Source organism: Coenobita brevimanus, chromosome 90 (genome assembly GCF_032717465.1).
Source record: "Coenobita brevimanus isolate Jiangsu-jjx chromosome 90, ASM3271746v2, whole genome shotgun sequence".
In the NCBI taxonomy this organism is placed as follows: domain Eukaryota; kingdom Metazoa; phylum Arthropoda; class Malacostraca; order Decapoda; family Coenobitidae; genus Coenobita; species Coenobita brevimanus.
Genome location: NC_137043.1, coordinates 23,311,326 through 23,328,702, shown reverse-complemented (window position 1 = coordinate 23,328,702; position 17,377 = coordinate 23,311,326). Strand labels below are relative to the sequence as shown.

General features: G+C 40.4%; 1 protein-coding gene across 1 annotated transcript in view; it reads left to right on the top strand.

The window, feature by feature from the left end:
* The window catches only part of LOC145411590 (transmembrane protein 179), a 105,891-nt gene extending 97,664 nt beyond the window's left edge, over window positions 1-8,227 (top strand). The window contains exon 5 of the mRNA XM_080281599.1: window positions 7,648-8,227. Within this exon, the coding sequence (XP_080137725.1) occupies window positions 7,648-7,803 (156 nt within the window). The 3' untranslated portion in view covers window positions 7,804-8,227. The remainder of the gene's footprint in view (window positions 1-7,647) is intronic.
* The last annotated feature ends 9,150 nt before the right edge of the window (window positions 8,228-17,377 follow it).

Here is a 17,377-nt window from a genome sequence, read left to right as displayed (position 1 = left end):
ACACACTCATCAAACTCTGTGTTAAAATTAACCACATGCTAGCATGTCCTAGACAGACATACTTAGATGCAATGCAGCACCCCACTGACCACACATGTACGCAGTATCAAGAATCTCAAAAACTCGTGTGCTGTGGGACCAGACAACATATGAATCATACACCTAATATACTTAGGTCCCCAAGAGCTAGCAGCCATTTTAAACCACAGCTACACAAACAGCACCATACCTGCACTCTGAAAACATGACAAAATCATCACCTTTCTCAAACCAAACTGAACACTTACAGATCCAGCATCATATAGACCTGTTACGCTATTGTGCACACATTCCTGGAACGAGTTATTCTTTCCATCACCCCACACATCCCTCTCTCACACACCTAACTTGGAGACCAGCCACATTGCATCACCATAACACTGCTAACCAACAGCATACAATGCATTGTGGACGGGAGAAACCAAAAACCTCCACACCACACAATGCGTGTTACAGTTGACATGAAACACAGTTTCAAGACATGTCCATGTAGACAAGATATACAGCACAGCACTTGACAGCAACACTAAATGTTGCCTGACAACAACTCTAAACGTTGCCTGGCCTACTGTCTCTCAGGCAGGCACACATATGTAGAATACACAGGAACCACATCACAAAAAAAGAACATCCCGAATGGGGTCCCCCAGGGCTTTATTCTGTCACCCACACTGTTGAGCATATACATTCTTGACATCCCAACACCATCACCAGACTCAAGCACACACACTGTGTCCTATGCGGACAACATTACACTCATGCACACATCCCAGGCACGAAGAAACCACTGCTTACCACCAAACATGCATCCATAGACTTGAGTAGTGACCAGCAGCCAACCACATGAAGGTAACATGAGCTTCTCACCAGTGACAATCACAAACACCACATAGAGCCTCATCTTACACTAAATAACGCACATCTGACACACTCCTCAAACTAAAATACTTGGTGTCACATACAACTCCTCCATGACATTCACACCACATTACACGCAAATGCAGCACCTGCTTCAGGACACTTAAAGCGATCCCCAGCACTGAGTTTAGAGTTGCACTGACTTCAGACCGACACTGACTTTGGACAGGACAAGGACTGTACACTCTAATATACAAACAGTACATCAGGTCCGTCTTAGACTTCTTCCAACTTGCATGCACAACAACACAAACTACAGATCACACAGAACACAATGCCGCATGCAATCACAAACCACACACAGACCACACCTACTGAACGTTTGCATGCACAGACCAGTTTTGGATCTCCACAAACACCTGGACATGCGGGGAACACAGTACGTAGCACCTGCCAAACTAAGCCCACAATGCCTATCACACTGAATGGACAACCACCCACCAACACCAAGATACAGCAGAAAGACTCCAGAACATTATTAGAATGACAACACCATTCCAACACCTCCATCCACCAGCACGAGCATAACCAAACATGTACACACTACACTCACAAACATAACATGTAGAATCAGAGACCCAGCTATACAGAACAGAGTACACTTGAGCACACTACACTGTGGCCATCACCCACACTCAGAACTTATGATATCAACACAGAATAGGTAACACCACAGACAGTACATGTCCTAGCTGTCAGGCTGCTACACATGCAGCTGTAGCTGCAGACAGTTGCACAACTTATCAGATGTGGAGGATCTCTGATTGGATCTTGTATGAGTGTTTGGTTTCTTCCAGTGATCATGATGGGACAACAACAAAGACTCCAATGCAGTTTGAAGGAAAATTAAAACATGCGTGTGGTTTATATGATGATCATGAACTCATCAGAAGGTATAGGCTGAATTGTTCAGAAATTTTATGCCATAACTAGTCCTACATCCAGTAGCAAAGCCTTCTCCATGGAATTAAAGCGATGTTGACTCTAAGGTACCAAGTAAATTGGTGATGATTTTGGGCTTACCATGCCAACCATCAGCAGAGCCGTAACTGAAACAGTACATGCATTATCAAGATCAAACATTGTGACACAATCCCCATACATCCAAGGGATACTCAAAGGAATCACGTAGAATTCAAGGACATTGCAGGTTTCCTTGACATACTTGGGATCATAGATGGGACCGACATACGAATAACTGCACCCAAGATTATTGAACATGAGTATGTGAATAGAAAAAATTTTCCCACTGCAATAACACTTTGATGCCAAGTGGTCAGCACAGCTAACAACCAAGGTTTACCCTAAATATATGCTTTTTGTAATTATGGTATTTAAGTTCCTACAGTCCATTTTCTTTCCTAGTCTCAGATTATAACAATTTATAATAGAAAATGTGTATGGGGTAGCTATAATTTCAAATCTTTAATATAGTTGGTTAGCTGAAGTGTCCTGTCTGTAAGTAAACTTGTATTTGATATAAGTACCGAATATTTATGTAATTGCAAAATGGTGTAGAGCTTCACATGATGCCTGCATATTGCATGAGTAGACTTCATGTGCTCATTGAAAGGAATTCAGAACCTGATTGATATCACCTAATGAGAGACTGGATATCCATGCAAATGATGGTCTCCATTGGTGCAGGCGTACAAAGTTTGTATGTTCAACTTAAGACAATGTTATTGTTTTGACTCATTCTGTGGTCACCTAGAAATCCATGTACAGTAATCCCTCATTTATCCGGACGTAATAGAGCCAAAGGCATGTCCGTGTAGTGGCAACACCTGGATAATGAACACAATTCCCCTACCATACCCAGACGTTACCTATACCCAACCTCCAACCTATACTGAACCTATTTGTACAGTACCTATGCTTAATTTGGCAGCATTTGCCAGTTATTCAGGCATATTTAGACATCAAGGCACACATAGGAATATCCAAAGTAATGCTAAACACCAAGAAAACCATGCAGACAAACCACTGAAAACCAAAAATCACCCTACCTATACACTATTGTATGTACAGTACCCCTCTTTATTTTGGCAGTGTTTTCTAATCATTCTGCCATATTATGACATAAAAACATACATAGGGTTATCCAAAATAATTTTCAACACCAAGAAAACCAAGCACAAAAAACACTGAAAACCAAAAAACACTGTACCTATACACTAATGCATGTACAGCACCCCTTCTGATTTTGGCATTGTTGTCAGGTCAATCTGCCATATATAGACATCAAAACACACTTAGGAATATCCAATGTACAGATAATGCTAAACACTAAGAAAACCATGAAAAAAAGAAAGAAATTGATAACCAAAAAACACCCTACCTATACAGCCCTCCTAATTTTGGCACTATTTTCCGGTCATTCTGCTGTATTGAAACATCAAAACACACATAGGATTATCCATATTAATGCTAAACATCAAGAAAACAATGCATAAACAACAAAAATCCACAAAAAACCTGAAGACAGTTTGAGAATCAGTTATCTGTGCTGAGTGAATGCTCCCGCAGCTCAAATAAAATTTCACGGCAAAATATGCCGCCGGAAATTGGTTATATTGGTATAAATGGTATACCATCGTCTTCGCCGGTGTTTATACTGCATAAGATAAGCTAATGAAAACACATAAAACTGATAAGTAAAAGTACAGAAATGCAGTGAGAATAAAGGGTTCAGGAGTAAAATTTACCTTCATATAACTTCCTACCATCCTAGCACAAAATTTTGCCAGCACATTCCAAAAGTTAAACACATGTCTAGATGCAGAATTTCATGAGCTTTCTTGTGGATTTTGTGGAATTTCGATATGACCAATAGTAGTCGAATAAATCACAAAAAAAAATTGAAAACTCACCATGCAGGAGGGTAGGGAGTGAAGGGGGAGCCGGGAGGGAATGAAGGAGGGATGGGAACAGGAGAGAAGCGAGGCTGTGGGCAGGAGCTTTTAATGTACATTTACTCGTGGCTTGTGGTCTGTTAGATGCCGAGTGGCCATGCGGAAACAGAACTCATGGTGATTGGGGGACTTTTGACGTTCAGCAGAGAGGCGGACAGCCGCTGTCACCAAACATGTACTTGTGGCTTGTGGTCTGTGTTTGATGGTGGTGGCAGTTGGGAAAGACTTAATCTGGTGGCTGCATGACATTGGACATTGGGTGGGGATGTGTATGGACGTTTTGACACTGCTTGCAGTTTACAGTCATATTACTCGGGCGCTGGTGGTTTGTAGGGAGTGATCGGATGAGTGCGCAGCTTTGACCATTCAGTACAGGGACGGACAGAAATTTTAACTCTGGTTGTGGGTTATGGACTACTTCCCGCTCACGGCTCAAGCCCAGGAGCCATGATACCGAATGTTTGAACATGTTGACTGGCCGGCTGAAGTTCTTGGGGACTTTTACGTCTGAATAATAGCAAGTAAATTCGGATAATGGTTTAATAGAGCCAAGGTTCAGTGTCCGGATAATGAACACGTCTGGATACTGAGTGTCCAGATAAATGAGGGACCACTGTACTGTATTTCTGTGTAAAGTAAGATTTTCATTTAATTTCTCTTTACATAAGATATATACAGCAGTGGTATCTGTGTATGAAAAAGATAGATTTCCTTTGCTCTTTATGGTGGTTATTGCCAGAGATTCATCAAAATACTGGCTGAGTATAACACTGCAATATGCTTCCTAGTTCAAATACTTCTTGTATTTCACACACAAAGCCAGCTATAGGCTATATACAACAATTTTTCCAACACTTGTTGGTACACTGAAAGCAGTGATGAGAAATAGGGAGGTGAGTATGGAAGTTAAGAAGTCACTGCATGATGGTATTGTGATCCCTACCCTGACGTATGGAAGCGAGGCGTGGACCTTGCAAGAGGGGAACAAGTCAAGAGTGAGAGCAGTGGAAATGAGTTACTTGAAAGGAGCATGTGGAGTGACGTGGAGGGACAGGTTGACGAATGAAGAAGTGAAGGAACGTTGTGGGGTAGATGTGGATGTGGTTGAAAAGATTAGGAGAAATACACTGAGGTGGTTTGGACATGTGGAGAGAATGGAGAATGAAAGACTGACTAAGAGGGTGTATGTAGGTGAGGTGGAGGGAGGGGTAGACCGAGGATGAGGTGGAGGGATGGAGTTGAGAGGTATATGAGGGAGGGGGGGGTGAGCTGGGGGGAGGGGAGTCAAATGGTGGGTGACAGAGTGACTTGGAGGCGTTTTGTCTGCGGCCACCCTTTGCGGGATTAGGGCGTCGGGCTATAGATAGATAGATAGATAGATTTTCCAACACAAGGAGAGCCCACGGTGAATTTAAAAGAAAAGAAAAATCCCACCTCAAACACTACAATCTTTTTATCATTGTTATTCTCTAGGGCCCCTCCTATATTCAGGAGAAGAGTTAATGACCGTAATCAGTGGAATATTTGTATTAGGAGCCCCTAGCAATGACTAAAGGCAGTTAGATTGGGATAGATTCCAAAGGTAAGCAATTTCCATGGATTACTTCTTTGTTTTCATTGAGAGTTAACACTGTCATGTAGACAGCTGAGAATGTCAAGCTGAGGCATTGTTATTTAACCCTTTCATACCTGTACTTTTACTAATAAAGAAAAAAAAAAAAAATGTTGTGTGTGAAAGTACTGAATAGGAGAAAGTACACCTAACTACTTCTTAACCTGTGTGCAGCATGTCAGCAACAAGATGTTGATGGTGACAGGTCATTGACTTCAACCTGTCAGCCTGCTGCCAACTTCACCATTAACACCTCCATAGTTAACCTTCTTATGATTGTGACAGCTGTAGAGTTGTGTTTCAGTTAACAACAGATGATTTTATGCAGCTGAAAGTGAGTTATTGGAGCCTGAAAATATGAATAGGAAATTGTAATACAGTATTTTGACATATCCCCCCTTTTTTTATTTAATGTGCATAATTTATTTGGAAATGGTAATACAGTAGTGTGACATATCCCCTTTTTTTTATTTAATGTGCATAATTTGGAGAAAGCATATGACAGGGTGGATAGACAAGGATTGTGGAAGGTGTTAAGAATATATGGAGTAGAGGAGAAGTTGTTGAATGCTGTGAAGAGTATGTACGATGGTGCTATGGCTGCAATGCGTGTGGATGGTGAACTAAGTGAATTTTTCTCTTTGAAAGTTGGGTTGAAACAGGGATGTGTCATGTCTCCATGGTTGTTCAATCTGTACATCTATCTATCTATCTATATACCTAGGCTGCTTCCCCCAAGGAAAGGGAGGTAGCCGAGACAGGACGACTCACTCTCCATTTACTCATCCATTCAAACTCATTCATTCGCATCTTAGCCCCAAAGGGGAGAACGGACAGATCCTCACCGCATCACACCACACAAGGGTCAACTGCGCAATGCAAGCAGTGACATCCACAGCAGGGCCCGACAGCAGAACTGGTTTACCCCTGCCACATCATAACAGACCCATCCCCTTACCCGCACCTGACCTGACTAGCTGATCAGACCAATGCGGGAGAATATCCCCTCAGGGCTGCGTCATCACTTATTCATTCACAATTTCTCTCCATTTATTTCTGTACATGAATGGGGTAATAAAAGAGGTACAAGGTAGGGTAGTGGATGTTGGAGTGGCCCTAGTGAGAGAGAATAATGTTTGGAAACTCCCTGTACTGTTGTTTGCAGATGATACTGTGTTGTTGAGTGAAGACGAAGGGGAGCTGCAAGGCTTAGTGGATGAGTTTGGGAGAGTGTGTAAGAAACGGAATCTAAAGGTGAATGTAGGGAAGAGTAAAGTGATGGTCTTTGAGAGAGGTGATGTCAGTGAATGTACAGCGAGGTTGGATGGTGAGGAATTGGAAAATGTGAGTACGTTTAAGTACTTGGGTAGTGTGATGAGTAAGGATGGAGGTTTGGAGGGTGAAGTGCTTGAAAGGGTACAGCAGGGAAGAAAGGCTGCTGGTTCTTTGAAAGCAGTGATAAGACAGGGAAGTGAGCATGGAAGTGAAAAAGTTACTACATGACAGTATTGTGATACCAACTGTAATGTATGGAAGTGAAGCTTTGACGTTGTTGGAAGGACACAAGTCAAGAGTGAGAGCAGTGGAAATGAGTTATTTAAGAGGAGCCTGTGGAGTCACATGGAGAGACAGGCTGACGAATGAGGATATAAAGGAGCATTGTGGTGTGGATGTGGATGTGATAGGAAGCGTTATGAGGAACACACTGAGATGGTTTGGCCATGTGGAGAGGATGGAGGGTGAAAGACTGACGAAGAGAGTGTATGTGAGTGAGGTGGAGGGGGGAAGAGGGAGGGGGAGGCCGACGATGAGATGGAGGGATGGGGTGGAGAGGTATATGAGAGAGGGGGGTGTGAGTTGGGAGCAGGGCAGTGAAATGGCGGGGGACAGGGCGACTTGGAGGTGATTTGTTTGTGGCCACCCCAAACAGGATTGAGGTGTCTGGCAATAGATAGATAGATAATATACTATAACATCTTTTATGTCATTGATGCAGACTGTGTCAGAATTAGGCATCGTAAATAACTTATAGGAGTATGTTCAGTTGCATTACGCAAATAAATCATTAAGGGTACTATGAAACAACTATGCCATTATAAAATCCAACCTTGATATTGAGTCCCGCCCATACTCCCCACCCCACAACTTCTTCCTCTTTCACAGTTTGGGGCATGGACGTCATGGGTGTGCTGGGTGGGGCTGGCCATGTTCGCACTGCTCAAGCTCTGCAAGTACCACCAGCAAGAGAACATCCGTGTATCCATGGCAAGGGAGAGGGCTAGACTTGTCACAGACAGGCAATCACCCCTTGTGGAATAAAAGGTAACAGTAAAGAAAAAAAAATCCAGTCCTCTGTTTTCCCTTTGGGAGTAGAAGGCTGTTGAAAATTGTACTTTGTGAGGTAACAGGTTATGGGGCATTTATTTTCAGATTGTGGTAATGATATGAGTGAGTAGTGGTAAGTTGTGGTCAGTGTTGGGCCACCCTTGTTGAACTTTGGGATTGGATGACAGGCAGTAGATAGAAGTTGAACACTGATAGGATCAGAAGCATTGATATTTTAAAGAATTTGGATTATTGATATTATGGACCTGTCAGCACAAGAATTTTTCCCAGTAAATTTGTTTAAATTTTGATATGATGTTTAATTTCATCAGTTATCCAGAAATTCAGCTCTGATACTTTAGCTGTTGGTCCAGCTCTGGTATTGTAGCTGCGGTTATATTACTAGTGCTGCAGTTGAACAGACCATTTCAGATGAAACAGAGCCACAGCTCTAGAGAACAGGAGGGACATGCCTAAGAGTAAAAAAAAATTACCTCTTTACTCTGATGACAATATTTTTCTTGTATTCTGGCTAATGAACAGACATTCAGACAGATATATACAACATTGGGAAAGACCTCCAGTATTGAATGCAATAATGAAGGCCCCATGTAACTCTCAGTTAGAAAGTTTTTGAAGCTGAATAAAATTGCATGGAGGTTGCAAAAATTTACAGGAAAATTACATCCGTTTAAAGAGATCAAGAGAACCAGTTGATGTGAAAAAATCTGGAAAAGCCTCCCTGCCCAGTTTTGGTCCTGTTATGGTCCTGTAATGTAAGGCTGGCAGGTTTGGTCCCAGCTCAAAATTAACTAGTTGGTAGGTATGAGAGCATAGTGTAATACAAGCAAACCTTTTTATACAGTGGATCCCCCCAAATTTGAACATCTAAAGTTCAGACACAATGAAAGTTTGAATACCATAATCTGCAGTCACTGCCATTTTCATTCCTCAGATTAGCTCCCAAATTAATGACCTTCTGAAACAGTTATCTAAAATTAACAGGTGTATTTATCTGGTATTGAATGATCTTACTAGGTAGTGTCTGGTCACCCATAATAAACACTTCCGTTACTTCTTGGGTCAGGAAGCTCTCTATTCTTTGATTCAGTATGAACATTATTTAGACTTCACCGTAATTATGGCTTTAAAAGTGTCCTTGTTATATGAATTTGTCCAGTGCTGTGAAAAAAGTATGCAACAAATCAATCTAGCCGCAAGTAGGTTCTGTGTGCATGTGCTGAGACGATCGTGGTAATGGAAACACGACCACGTACGACATAAAAATGTGATAATATTCAAAAGATCTGTAAAGTCTGAAACTAATGTAAATAACTGTCTTTGTATGTGTTCCCAAAGACAGTCTTTGTGTTGGAAACACAACAGTATACAGTACAAAGCAGTGTTGAGATTCTGAAGTTCTCTTCATATTTCAGTAAGTGTCCCTTAACTACGCAGCAGCATGTAACCACTTGTCAGATGCCACCAGCTGTTGAATTTTACTTATTTAATAAAAATATAATTGTTGGTAGGCAGCAGTCTCCTAAAATATTTCCTTTACATGATTTGTGTCACTGTTACAGCACTGTGCAATCAATATTTGAATAAATTACCATGTAACGCCACTGAAAATATTGACCTCCAACATTCTTTTCCACTCATTTCACATGCACTCAGATGTAGTGCATCATTACCTGGTATATAAGATTTCAGAATTCCTACGAGACTGCAATAATGCACATGAATAAGCATGCATTATCATAAATACTCACAAATAAACAGCTGTAAACTGAGCATTTTGTTGATCACTGTAGATATGCATTCATGCAGAACATGGAATTATTGCATCACGCCCAATACATCAGTAGGCTGTAAACAAGTGTCAGCTGATCACCTGCTAGCAAACGCAAGGCAGCGGTGAAAGATATGTATATTCTTATAATTTCCACCTTAAATATAATTATAATGGAATGCAAAATGATTTTCTCTGACTGCTTATTAGTGGATGTTAAATTTGAATGCAGCTATGAAGTGTTTGAGGACAGAAATGGTCATACAGAATGTGAGGAAAGAGACAATAATAATATTTTATGGATGACAGTTGAGATTGTATCTGTACTGACAATTACAGTATTATTAGCTTGAGTTACAAGACATAAATGATAATGGCCGTGGTATAAAAATATTGGAAAATAACCAGTAGGCTGGTTAACTGATAATACAAAGCTCATGTCAAAAGTATGTGTAAACGATGAGAATAAGACAATAATCTATCTATTGCCAGATGCCACAATCCCGTATGGGGTGGCCGTTTGACTTTGAGTTATTTGTTTTACGGGGAGGGGCACTAACCCTCCACCAACCCACTTGCTGTCACATAGGGAGCACATATGGTTTGGTTATATGGTTACCAGCCAGCATTGTAGATAAATGCCTTTCTAAAGTTCAAGCAGTTTGTAGACACAAAGACTTTGAATTTTGGAGGTTGCACTGTAAACCAAAAGTTCATACAAGTATCCCTCTTCTGATTGGAGGGCAGTGCATGTTGTCTGTTGTTTTGCTGTAGTGTATTATTTTCATTTCACCAACAGTCTTGACTATTGTGTATGTTATATGATTTTGGTCATGATGCGTAAATTACTTTACAGTGCAAAATGTGGACAAATTGAACAAACAGAGATCATGGCTGATCTCATATGTGGATTATGAAAGCCATTTAATTTGGAAGATTATTAGAATTAAAGAGATTTTACTCAGTAGATTCATATGGTCACCATATAGTGTTTTTCTGATATGTATACATGTGCTTTAATCTGGAAATTGTTTTTAAAATTTCTGTCTCTCATTACTTTATTAATCTAAGTTAGTAACTTTCAGAGGATGGGTAGCCATTCTAGAGCTGTAATAAAATCATTTGCTGGTGGCAAAAGTAATACAGTTTATTGGTTTCTCACTTTACAGGTTGGAAAACCACTCTTAAAGCTGAATAGATTTGAATGTCACCAGTAAGAATAGAATACTAGTAGTTTGTTATGCTTTTTTGCATCCTCAGAGCATTAAGTTTACAAATTTGTTTGGATATATAGTCTAAAAAACAGAACAAAGTGACATGATACAAGTATATTAAGTTGGCAGATGAGATACAAGTATGTCAAGTTGGCAAATGATGATACAGTCATGAGGCTGTAAGTTAATCCATTGACTGCGGTGAGTTTTTTAAACAAAATAAAATTGTCTGGGGGAACTGAAATAAATTACAAATTTCTTTATTTTTTGCCAACCCCCTCCCCCCCAGGTTTGTTTGATGTTTGGTGTAGTGAAATTTTTGTATGTTAGCCAAATTATATGCAAAGTTATTATTTTGCTGTAAAAGGGTTATTGATGGCAAAGGCTGATGGTTGCATTATCCCATGATACAGAATGGAAAAGGATCCATCATATTGGCGTTATATCAGAATTCATTACAGTACAATTACTGCAGTCCCAAAGTGCAGGTAAACGATATTGTATCGGTGGATTTTTTTTTTTTTCCATTTATTGTTTTGTGCAAAGTTTACTAGCTTTTTTAAGATAGTGTCAGTTACCCAAAGTGTTCATTAGTCAAGTGTAGGTGATACAGTAAGGCTTAAGCTGACTCCCATTAGTCTTCACTTCTGATTGTCTAGCATCAGGCATGGTTCTTGTCAGGGTCACATGCTGTGAAAGTGACCTTTAATGTTGTGTACAGTCATAAGAAACACTATCGTTACCCCCAATTATGGGCTATGTGGGCGGATCCTTGCTGTTCGCCCCTCCCCTTTCTATTGTTGCCATATCACAATCCCATTATAAGAAATGGAAGAATGAGCAAGAATAAACCACATGGCGGGGAAATATATTGGACGTGTTTGCGTTACCCTGAGCGCCCCGCTGGGGATTGATAATGAAACTCGGCACATTCATTATTTCCTACTATTCAACACTTATTATCTGTAGACTACAACAAATAAATTATTCTGAAGTGTATTAAATCTGTAGGCATCGACTGTTTTTTTTATGACAGTGTAGCAGAAGTGCACGATTTATTTGTTTGTTTTAGATAGGTGGTTAAATGCTTCAGTTAGTGGCATCCATGTGTTGACATCTAGAGGCTGTTTTGGAAGCAGTGGGTGGGTATACAAAATATTAAACCAATGAGACTGTACACATATTATTATTTTCCTTCTACTCAACATTTATTGTATGTAGAAAGCAATACATATCATTATCACGCTGAAATTTACAAACTTGGCTTGTATCAGTGAATTACTATCATACGTCTGGCATGGGTGCACATACTCATTGCCCGTCTGCATGTGTGTTGCTGACTCTACACCATTCTGTCATATTTTTATTTAATGAATTTGATGCCGGATAATAAAACGTACTGTTTCTATGCACAGAGTCCATATGATCTAATTAGCTTTTATTACCTCTAGCACAAATTCTAATACAGTATCTGTGTCTCACATAATCGACATTGACGGGTTTGTGGCACAAACTTTCTTGTCCCATCGTTCCACAACACCTCGTCGTTGTGTCATTGTGCATAACTCTGAAGGGTAATGATAGTTTTTCTTATGACTGTACATCACCTCAAAAAAGCATCCTTACGCAGTAAGTGTCGTTATTGTTTGCATTATATTTGTAAGGCAGAAATTTCTGAATGTAGCTACTACTCCTCAGTTCACTTTTATGCTGTCACTAAAAATAGTGGACATGCATATAAATGAGTTACTAGAAAATATCTGAAAATATTATCCCAGTTTCAAAATGTAAAGGAGAAAAAATTAAGGATAATTTTTTAGGGCATCTTACAGGAGTCCCTGCCTAAATGAGCCATGTGTATTGCACAACATGGTCTTCTGTAAAATCTCATTAATGCATCAAAACTCTATGAGTGTTGAGTACAGAAGGTATTATTTTATGCATTTGCAGTGGCAGTGCAGATATGATAATATTTGTTGTATATATATATTGTAGTTGTATATTATTACTTGCATTTCTTTACTACAGTATATTGCTTTGTATTGATATGTTCACCTCATCCGGAGATGTATGAGGCACAGGCAGGGTCAAGGTCCCGTAAACATTTCACCTCTTTTGCGTGTCACTCTCTTCTGCACGGTGACATTCTGAAGTTAAGAGAGGCATGACATGTTTCTTTGTCCATAGGTGATGCACTTTGATATGGTGGATTGGGGAGAATCAGACATGCCCTTAGTGTGCAGTGGATGCTTTGAAGTACTGTACAGTAGACAAACTTTTATCCCTGATTGTACATACAAAAACTTTATCATTGGAAAAACTTTTTTTGTACAGTACGGTAGCTATATTGTTATGGCCACAGGCTTATCTGAATATGAGCCTACTGGATAGCTGGGTAACTTTGCCATGCTTATGGAGTCTAGCATCCTCCATTTGGGAGTTAGGGAGGGAACTGACCGACATTTGTATAATTGGTCATATCAGTGCCAGCACATGAAGGTATCCTTTTTCACCACCATTGAAGCTTGTGAATGTGACAGCCAGCAATCTGGCATATTAGGTAATCTGGCACATAGGTACTTGGCACACCCATGGCCTCAAGAGTGCCAGATTTTAGTTCTAGATCTGTCTGTAGCCAGGTGCCTTAATCCTGTAAGGGGTAGCCACAGACAAATTGCCCTGTCCCCTGCCATTTCACTGCCCTTCCCCTAACTCGCACACCCCTCCCTCATATACCTCCACTTCATCCCTCCATCTCATCGTGGTTTCCCCCCTCCCTCTCCCTTCCCTCCACCTCACTCATATACATTCTCCTTGTTAGTCATTCACTATGCATTCTCACCACATGGCCAAACCACTTTAGTGTATTTCTTCTAACGTTTTCTGTCACATCCACACCACAGCGCTGCTTCACTTCCTCATTTGCCACTCTGTCTCTCCTTGTAATTCCACATGCTTCTCTCATTTGACTTATTTCCACTGCTCTGATACTTGACATGTGTCCTTCTAACAGGGTCTAAGTTTTGTTTCCATACATTAGAGTTGGTATCGCAGTACTGTCATGCATTGACCTTTTTGCATCCATGCTTAATTTCCTTTTTCTTTTCCTGCTTTAAGAAAAACAGCAACCTTTCTTCTCTGTTTTACCTTTCCAAGCACTTTATCCTCTAAACTTCCATCCATATTCATCACTCTGCCTAAGTACTTAATTGCACTCACATTTTCCATTTCCCCACCATCCAGCCTCACTGTGTATTCAGTGACTTCATTTCTCTTGAAGACCACAACTTTACTGTTCCTTACATTCACCTGTAGATTCCATTTCCTACACACTATACCAAACTCATTCACCAAGCCTTGCAGTTCCCCTTCTTCCTCACTTAGCAATACAGTATCATCTGCAAACAATGGAACAGGATGTTTCCAAACACTGCCCTCTCTCATTAGGGCCTCTCCCACATCCACTGCCCTCCCTTATATCTCTGTTATAACTCCATCCATTTACAGATTGAACAACCATGGACACATGACACTCTTGTTTCAGTCGAGCATTCAGATAGAAAATTAATTCAGTTCACCATCCATATGCACTGCAGCCCTAGCATTCCCACACATACTCTTCATGGCATTCAACAACTTCCTATTTACAATATATATTTTTAATATTTTCAACATTCCTTGTCTATCCACTCTGTCATATGCATTCTCCAAGTCCATGAATGCCACATACAACTTCTTTCCTTTCTGTAGAAACTTTTCCACTGAAGTCCATTGGATGAATCTCAGATCTGCACAAGTCTTCCCTTTCTAAAACCTCACTGTTTTTCTCCAACTAATTCCAGAGTACATTACGTAGCTTTTATATGTTTCTTGCTGTTTCCAGATGATTTTATTCTCAACAGGAAAGATCTGTTGGTCTGGCTGTCAGCTTCTAATTTTTTGCCTCATCAGGAGCATAACAGTGCATAGCTTGGCTGCTCATTGTCAACAATTAAGGAAGAGGCGGACCAGCCTCACTCACCTCAGAGTTGCATCATCATCATCATCATCATCATCATCATCATCATCATCAGGACCTCCTTTCCCACCCTAAGGCAGGGTGAGGAGTAGCAATGTCCAGACAGCCCAAGTTTGCCCAATCCAATGGGCCACGCTTCCATACACTCATCATTCAAGCCCCCGGAATCCTGGCTCTTATCTGATACGTCATTATCTGAACAATTAACCCCAACCTTCCCTTGGATGGAAACCATAAAGGGCCCTATCTGGTTGGAGCACCTTAACTCACAAGACCACCAGGTGTCTGTTTGGTTATATGAGTACCACCCAGCATATTAAAGGTTTCCTTGATAACAGGAAAACATTTGGTTTGTCACTGAATATAAAGTGGATGCAGGGTGCACCCACCTGCCACAAGGAAGATTTGTAGTAGTGAATGGGCTGACTAAGACTATGGCCTGTATTCTTGATAGTTGAGGAAACTTCCTAACCTCTTCCTTAGCAATGTATTTTTCAGTATGGGTCATTAATATTATTTTGCATGTTGTTTATGCAGAGTATGGTGATATTGGAAGGATTTATGTGACACAGAAGAGGACAGTAGGACATAATGAACAACATACATTGCTTAGGAAAAGGTGTTAAGGAGATTCCATACCCAGTGAGAATACGGGCCTCTATCTAATTCTTCCTTTTGCTGAATTAAGTAATGTGGATATGGCAAGAATAATACAAAAATTTTCCTGAGTGAAGGAATAAATTCTCTCTTTCTCTCTCTCTCTCTCATTGATCCACCACCTTTTAAGTGGAAACAAGAGTTAGAATAGGATGATTCCTTTTTTTTAATGTGTGTTTAGCTTTGGTCATAAACTTGAGAGCCTATTCCCTGAGACCCAGCAGTCCTCTTACATGCCACACTTAGTCACATGACCAGTACAGTTTGTGTAATGAATTTCAGAACATCAGACTTTTTGTTGCCCCAGACTGGAATCAAACTTGCATCCTTTTGAACAGCAGTTAGCCCCTTTAACGACGATACCCAAATCATGAAGCCTACTTTCTGCTTGTGCATTCTTTTATGTTATAATCCCCCAGTAAGTTGTACAATTATACTGTAGGGCTTTCAACCTTTCCATTCTTTCCCATAATTATAGCAGATGAGATTTTTAACCCACTGAGGTCAGAGAAGCCTATTTCTTTTATTTTTGCCATCGTATGAGTTTATTCAGCCTAGGATTTTCAATCTGAAGAGGTTAAATATAGCCTTGATAAAGTTCTGCATCGTGAGAGACACCTTTCCCCTGTTGAATAAAGTTATGTGGTACTGGCAAGAATAAACTAAGGAGGACATCACTGGAATTCATGAAGTTAATGATGCTGTAGAAGTGGACCTCATTCCTGTAAGGCCATTGCTTCCAATAACTTATTAATATCAAGGAACATAGGGTAGTACTGTGAGTGTCATAGGAGACTTCATAATGGCGTGCTTCTTGAAATTAATTTTGCATATTACATGTTTTTGTCCCCTTGTTTGATACCGAGATAAACTGTGTTAACTGTATAAGTACAGTAAAACCTGGATATAACGGACTTCAGTAGGCTGGAATTCGCTTTTATCAGATTTGAGGAGCTACCGGACTTAATTCTTATACATCGCAAAAAGTCCGATAAAGCCAGAAGCAGGCCAGCCTGCCTGACCACTTAAGCTATGTTCACCACAATAAGGTATAAATGACATGTTTATCAGTGTACAGTACAGTATTGTTATATATATTATACCATTTGATTATTGTAATGAATGTATAATACAGTACAGCACTGCAATGGTAGTGAAAACAGATTACAAACCATTGTTGCAATCCGGACTAATGTCTGATATATCAGAAAAAGTCCGGGTTAGCAGGGGGAAGTCTGGATGTTGCTTTTATCGGAATTTCGCTTTTTTCGGAATGGCTTGGGTCCCAATTAGTCCATTAAAGTGAGGTTTTACTGTAAAGTTAGGTATCAAGTGTAATTCAACCAACCCCGTTCTGGATGTTGCTTAGGTACCCCCAATCGGCTATCCATTCGGCATCGAGTCATTTAACATGTCACCATCCATCTTGACCCTCTATCCTAAAAACTTTCCAACAATATTATCCTTGAGTAGAAGATTAAAATCAAGCATAAAATACAATACTGTGTTAATACAGTACATACAGTACAGTAATACAGTACATAATTGATGATGATGATGAATATAATCATAATCATATTGTACTTACCGAGTGTTGGCATCGATGGAGGGTAGGTACGCACAGATACATCCTCATTATATAGTAGGCTGAGCACTAGGGGACATAGTGTCAAAGGGCCACAAGGTAAGTCACAGCCCTCCAACAATGAGCGAGGCATGGGAGGTCAAGTCACAGTACTAGGATTTAGCCACCACATGGGTCACAAAAGCAGAGTGCACCGATATGTCCTCACTGTATGGTGTCCATAGGAGAGATTGAGGGAGCGATGGTAGGCTTGGTGCATCGGGTGGGCCACTCCCACAATGCATTGTGATCGGCTGGTGCAT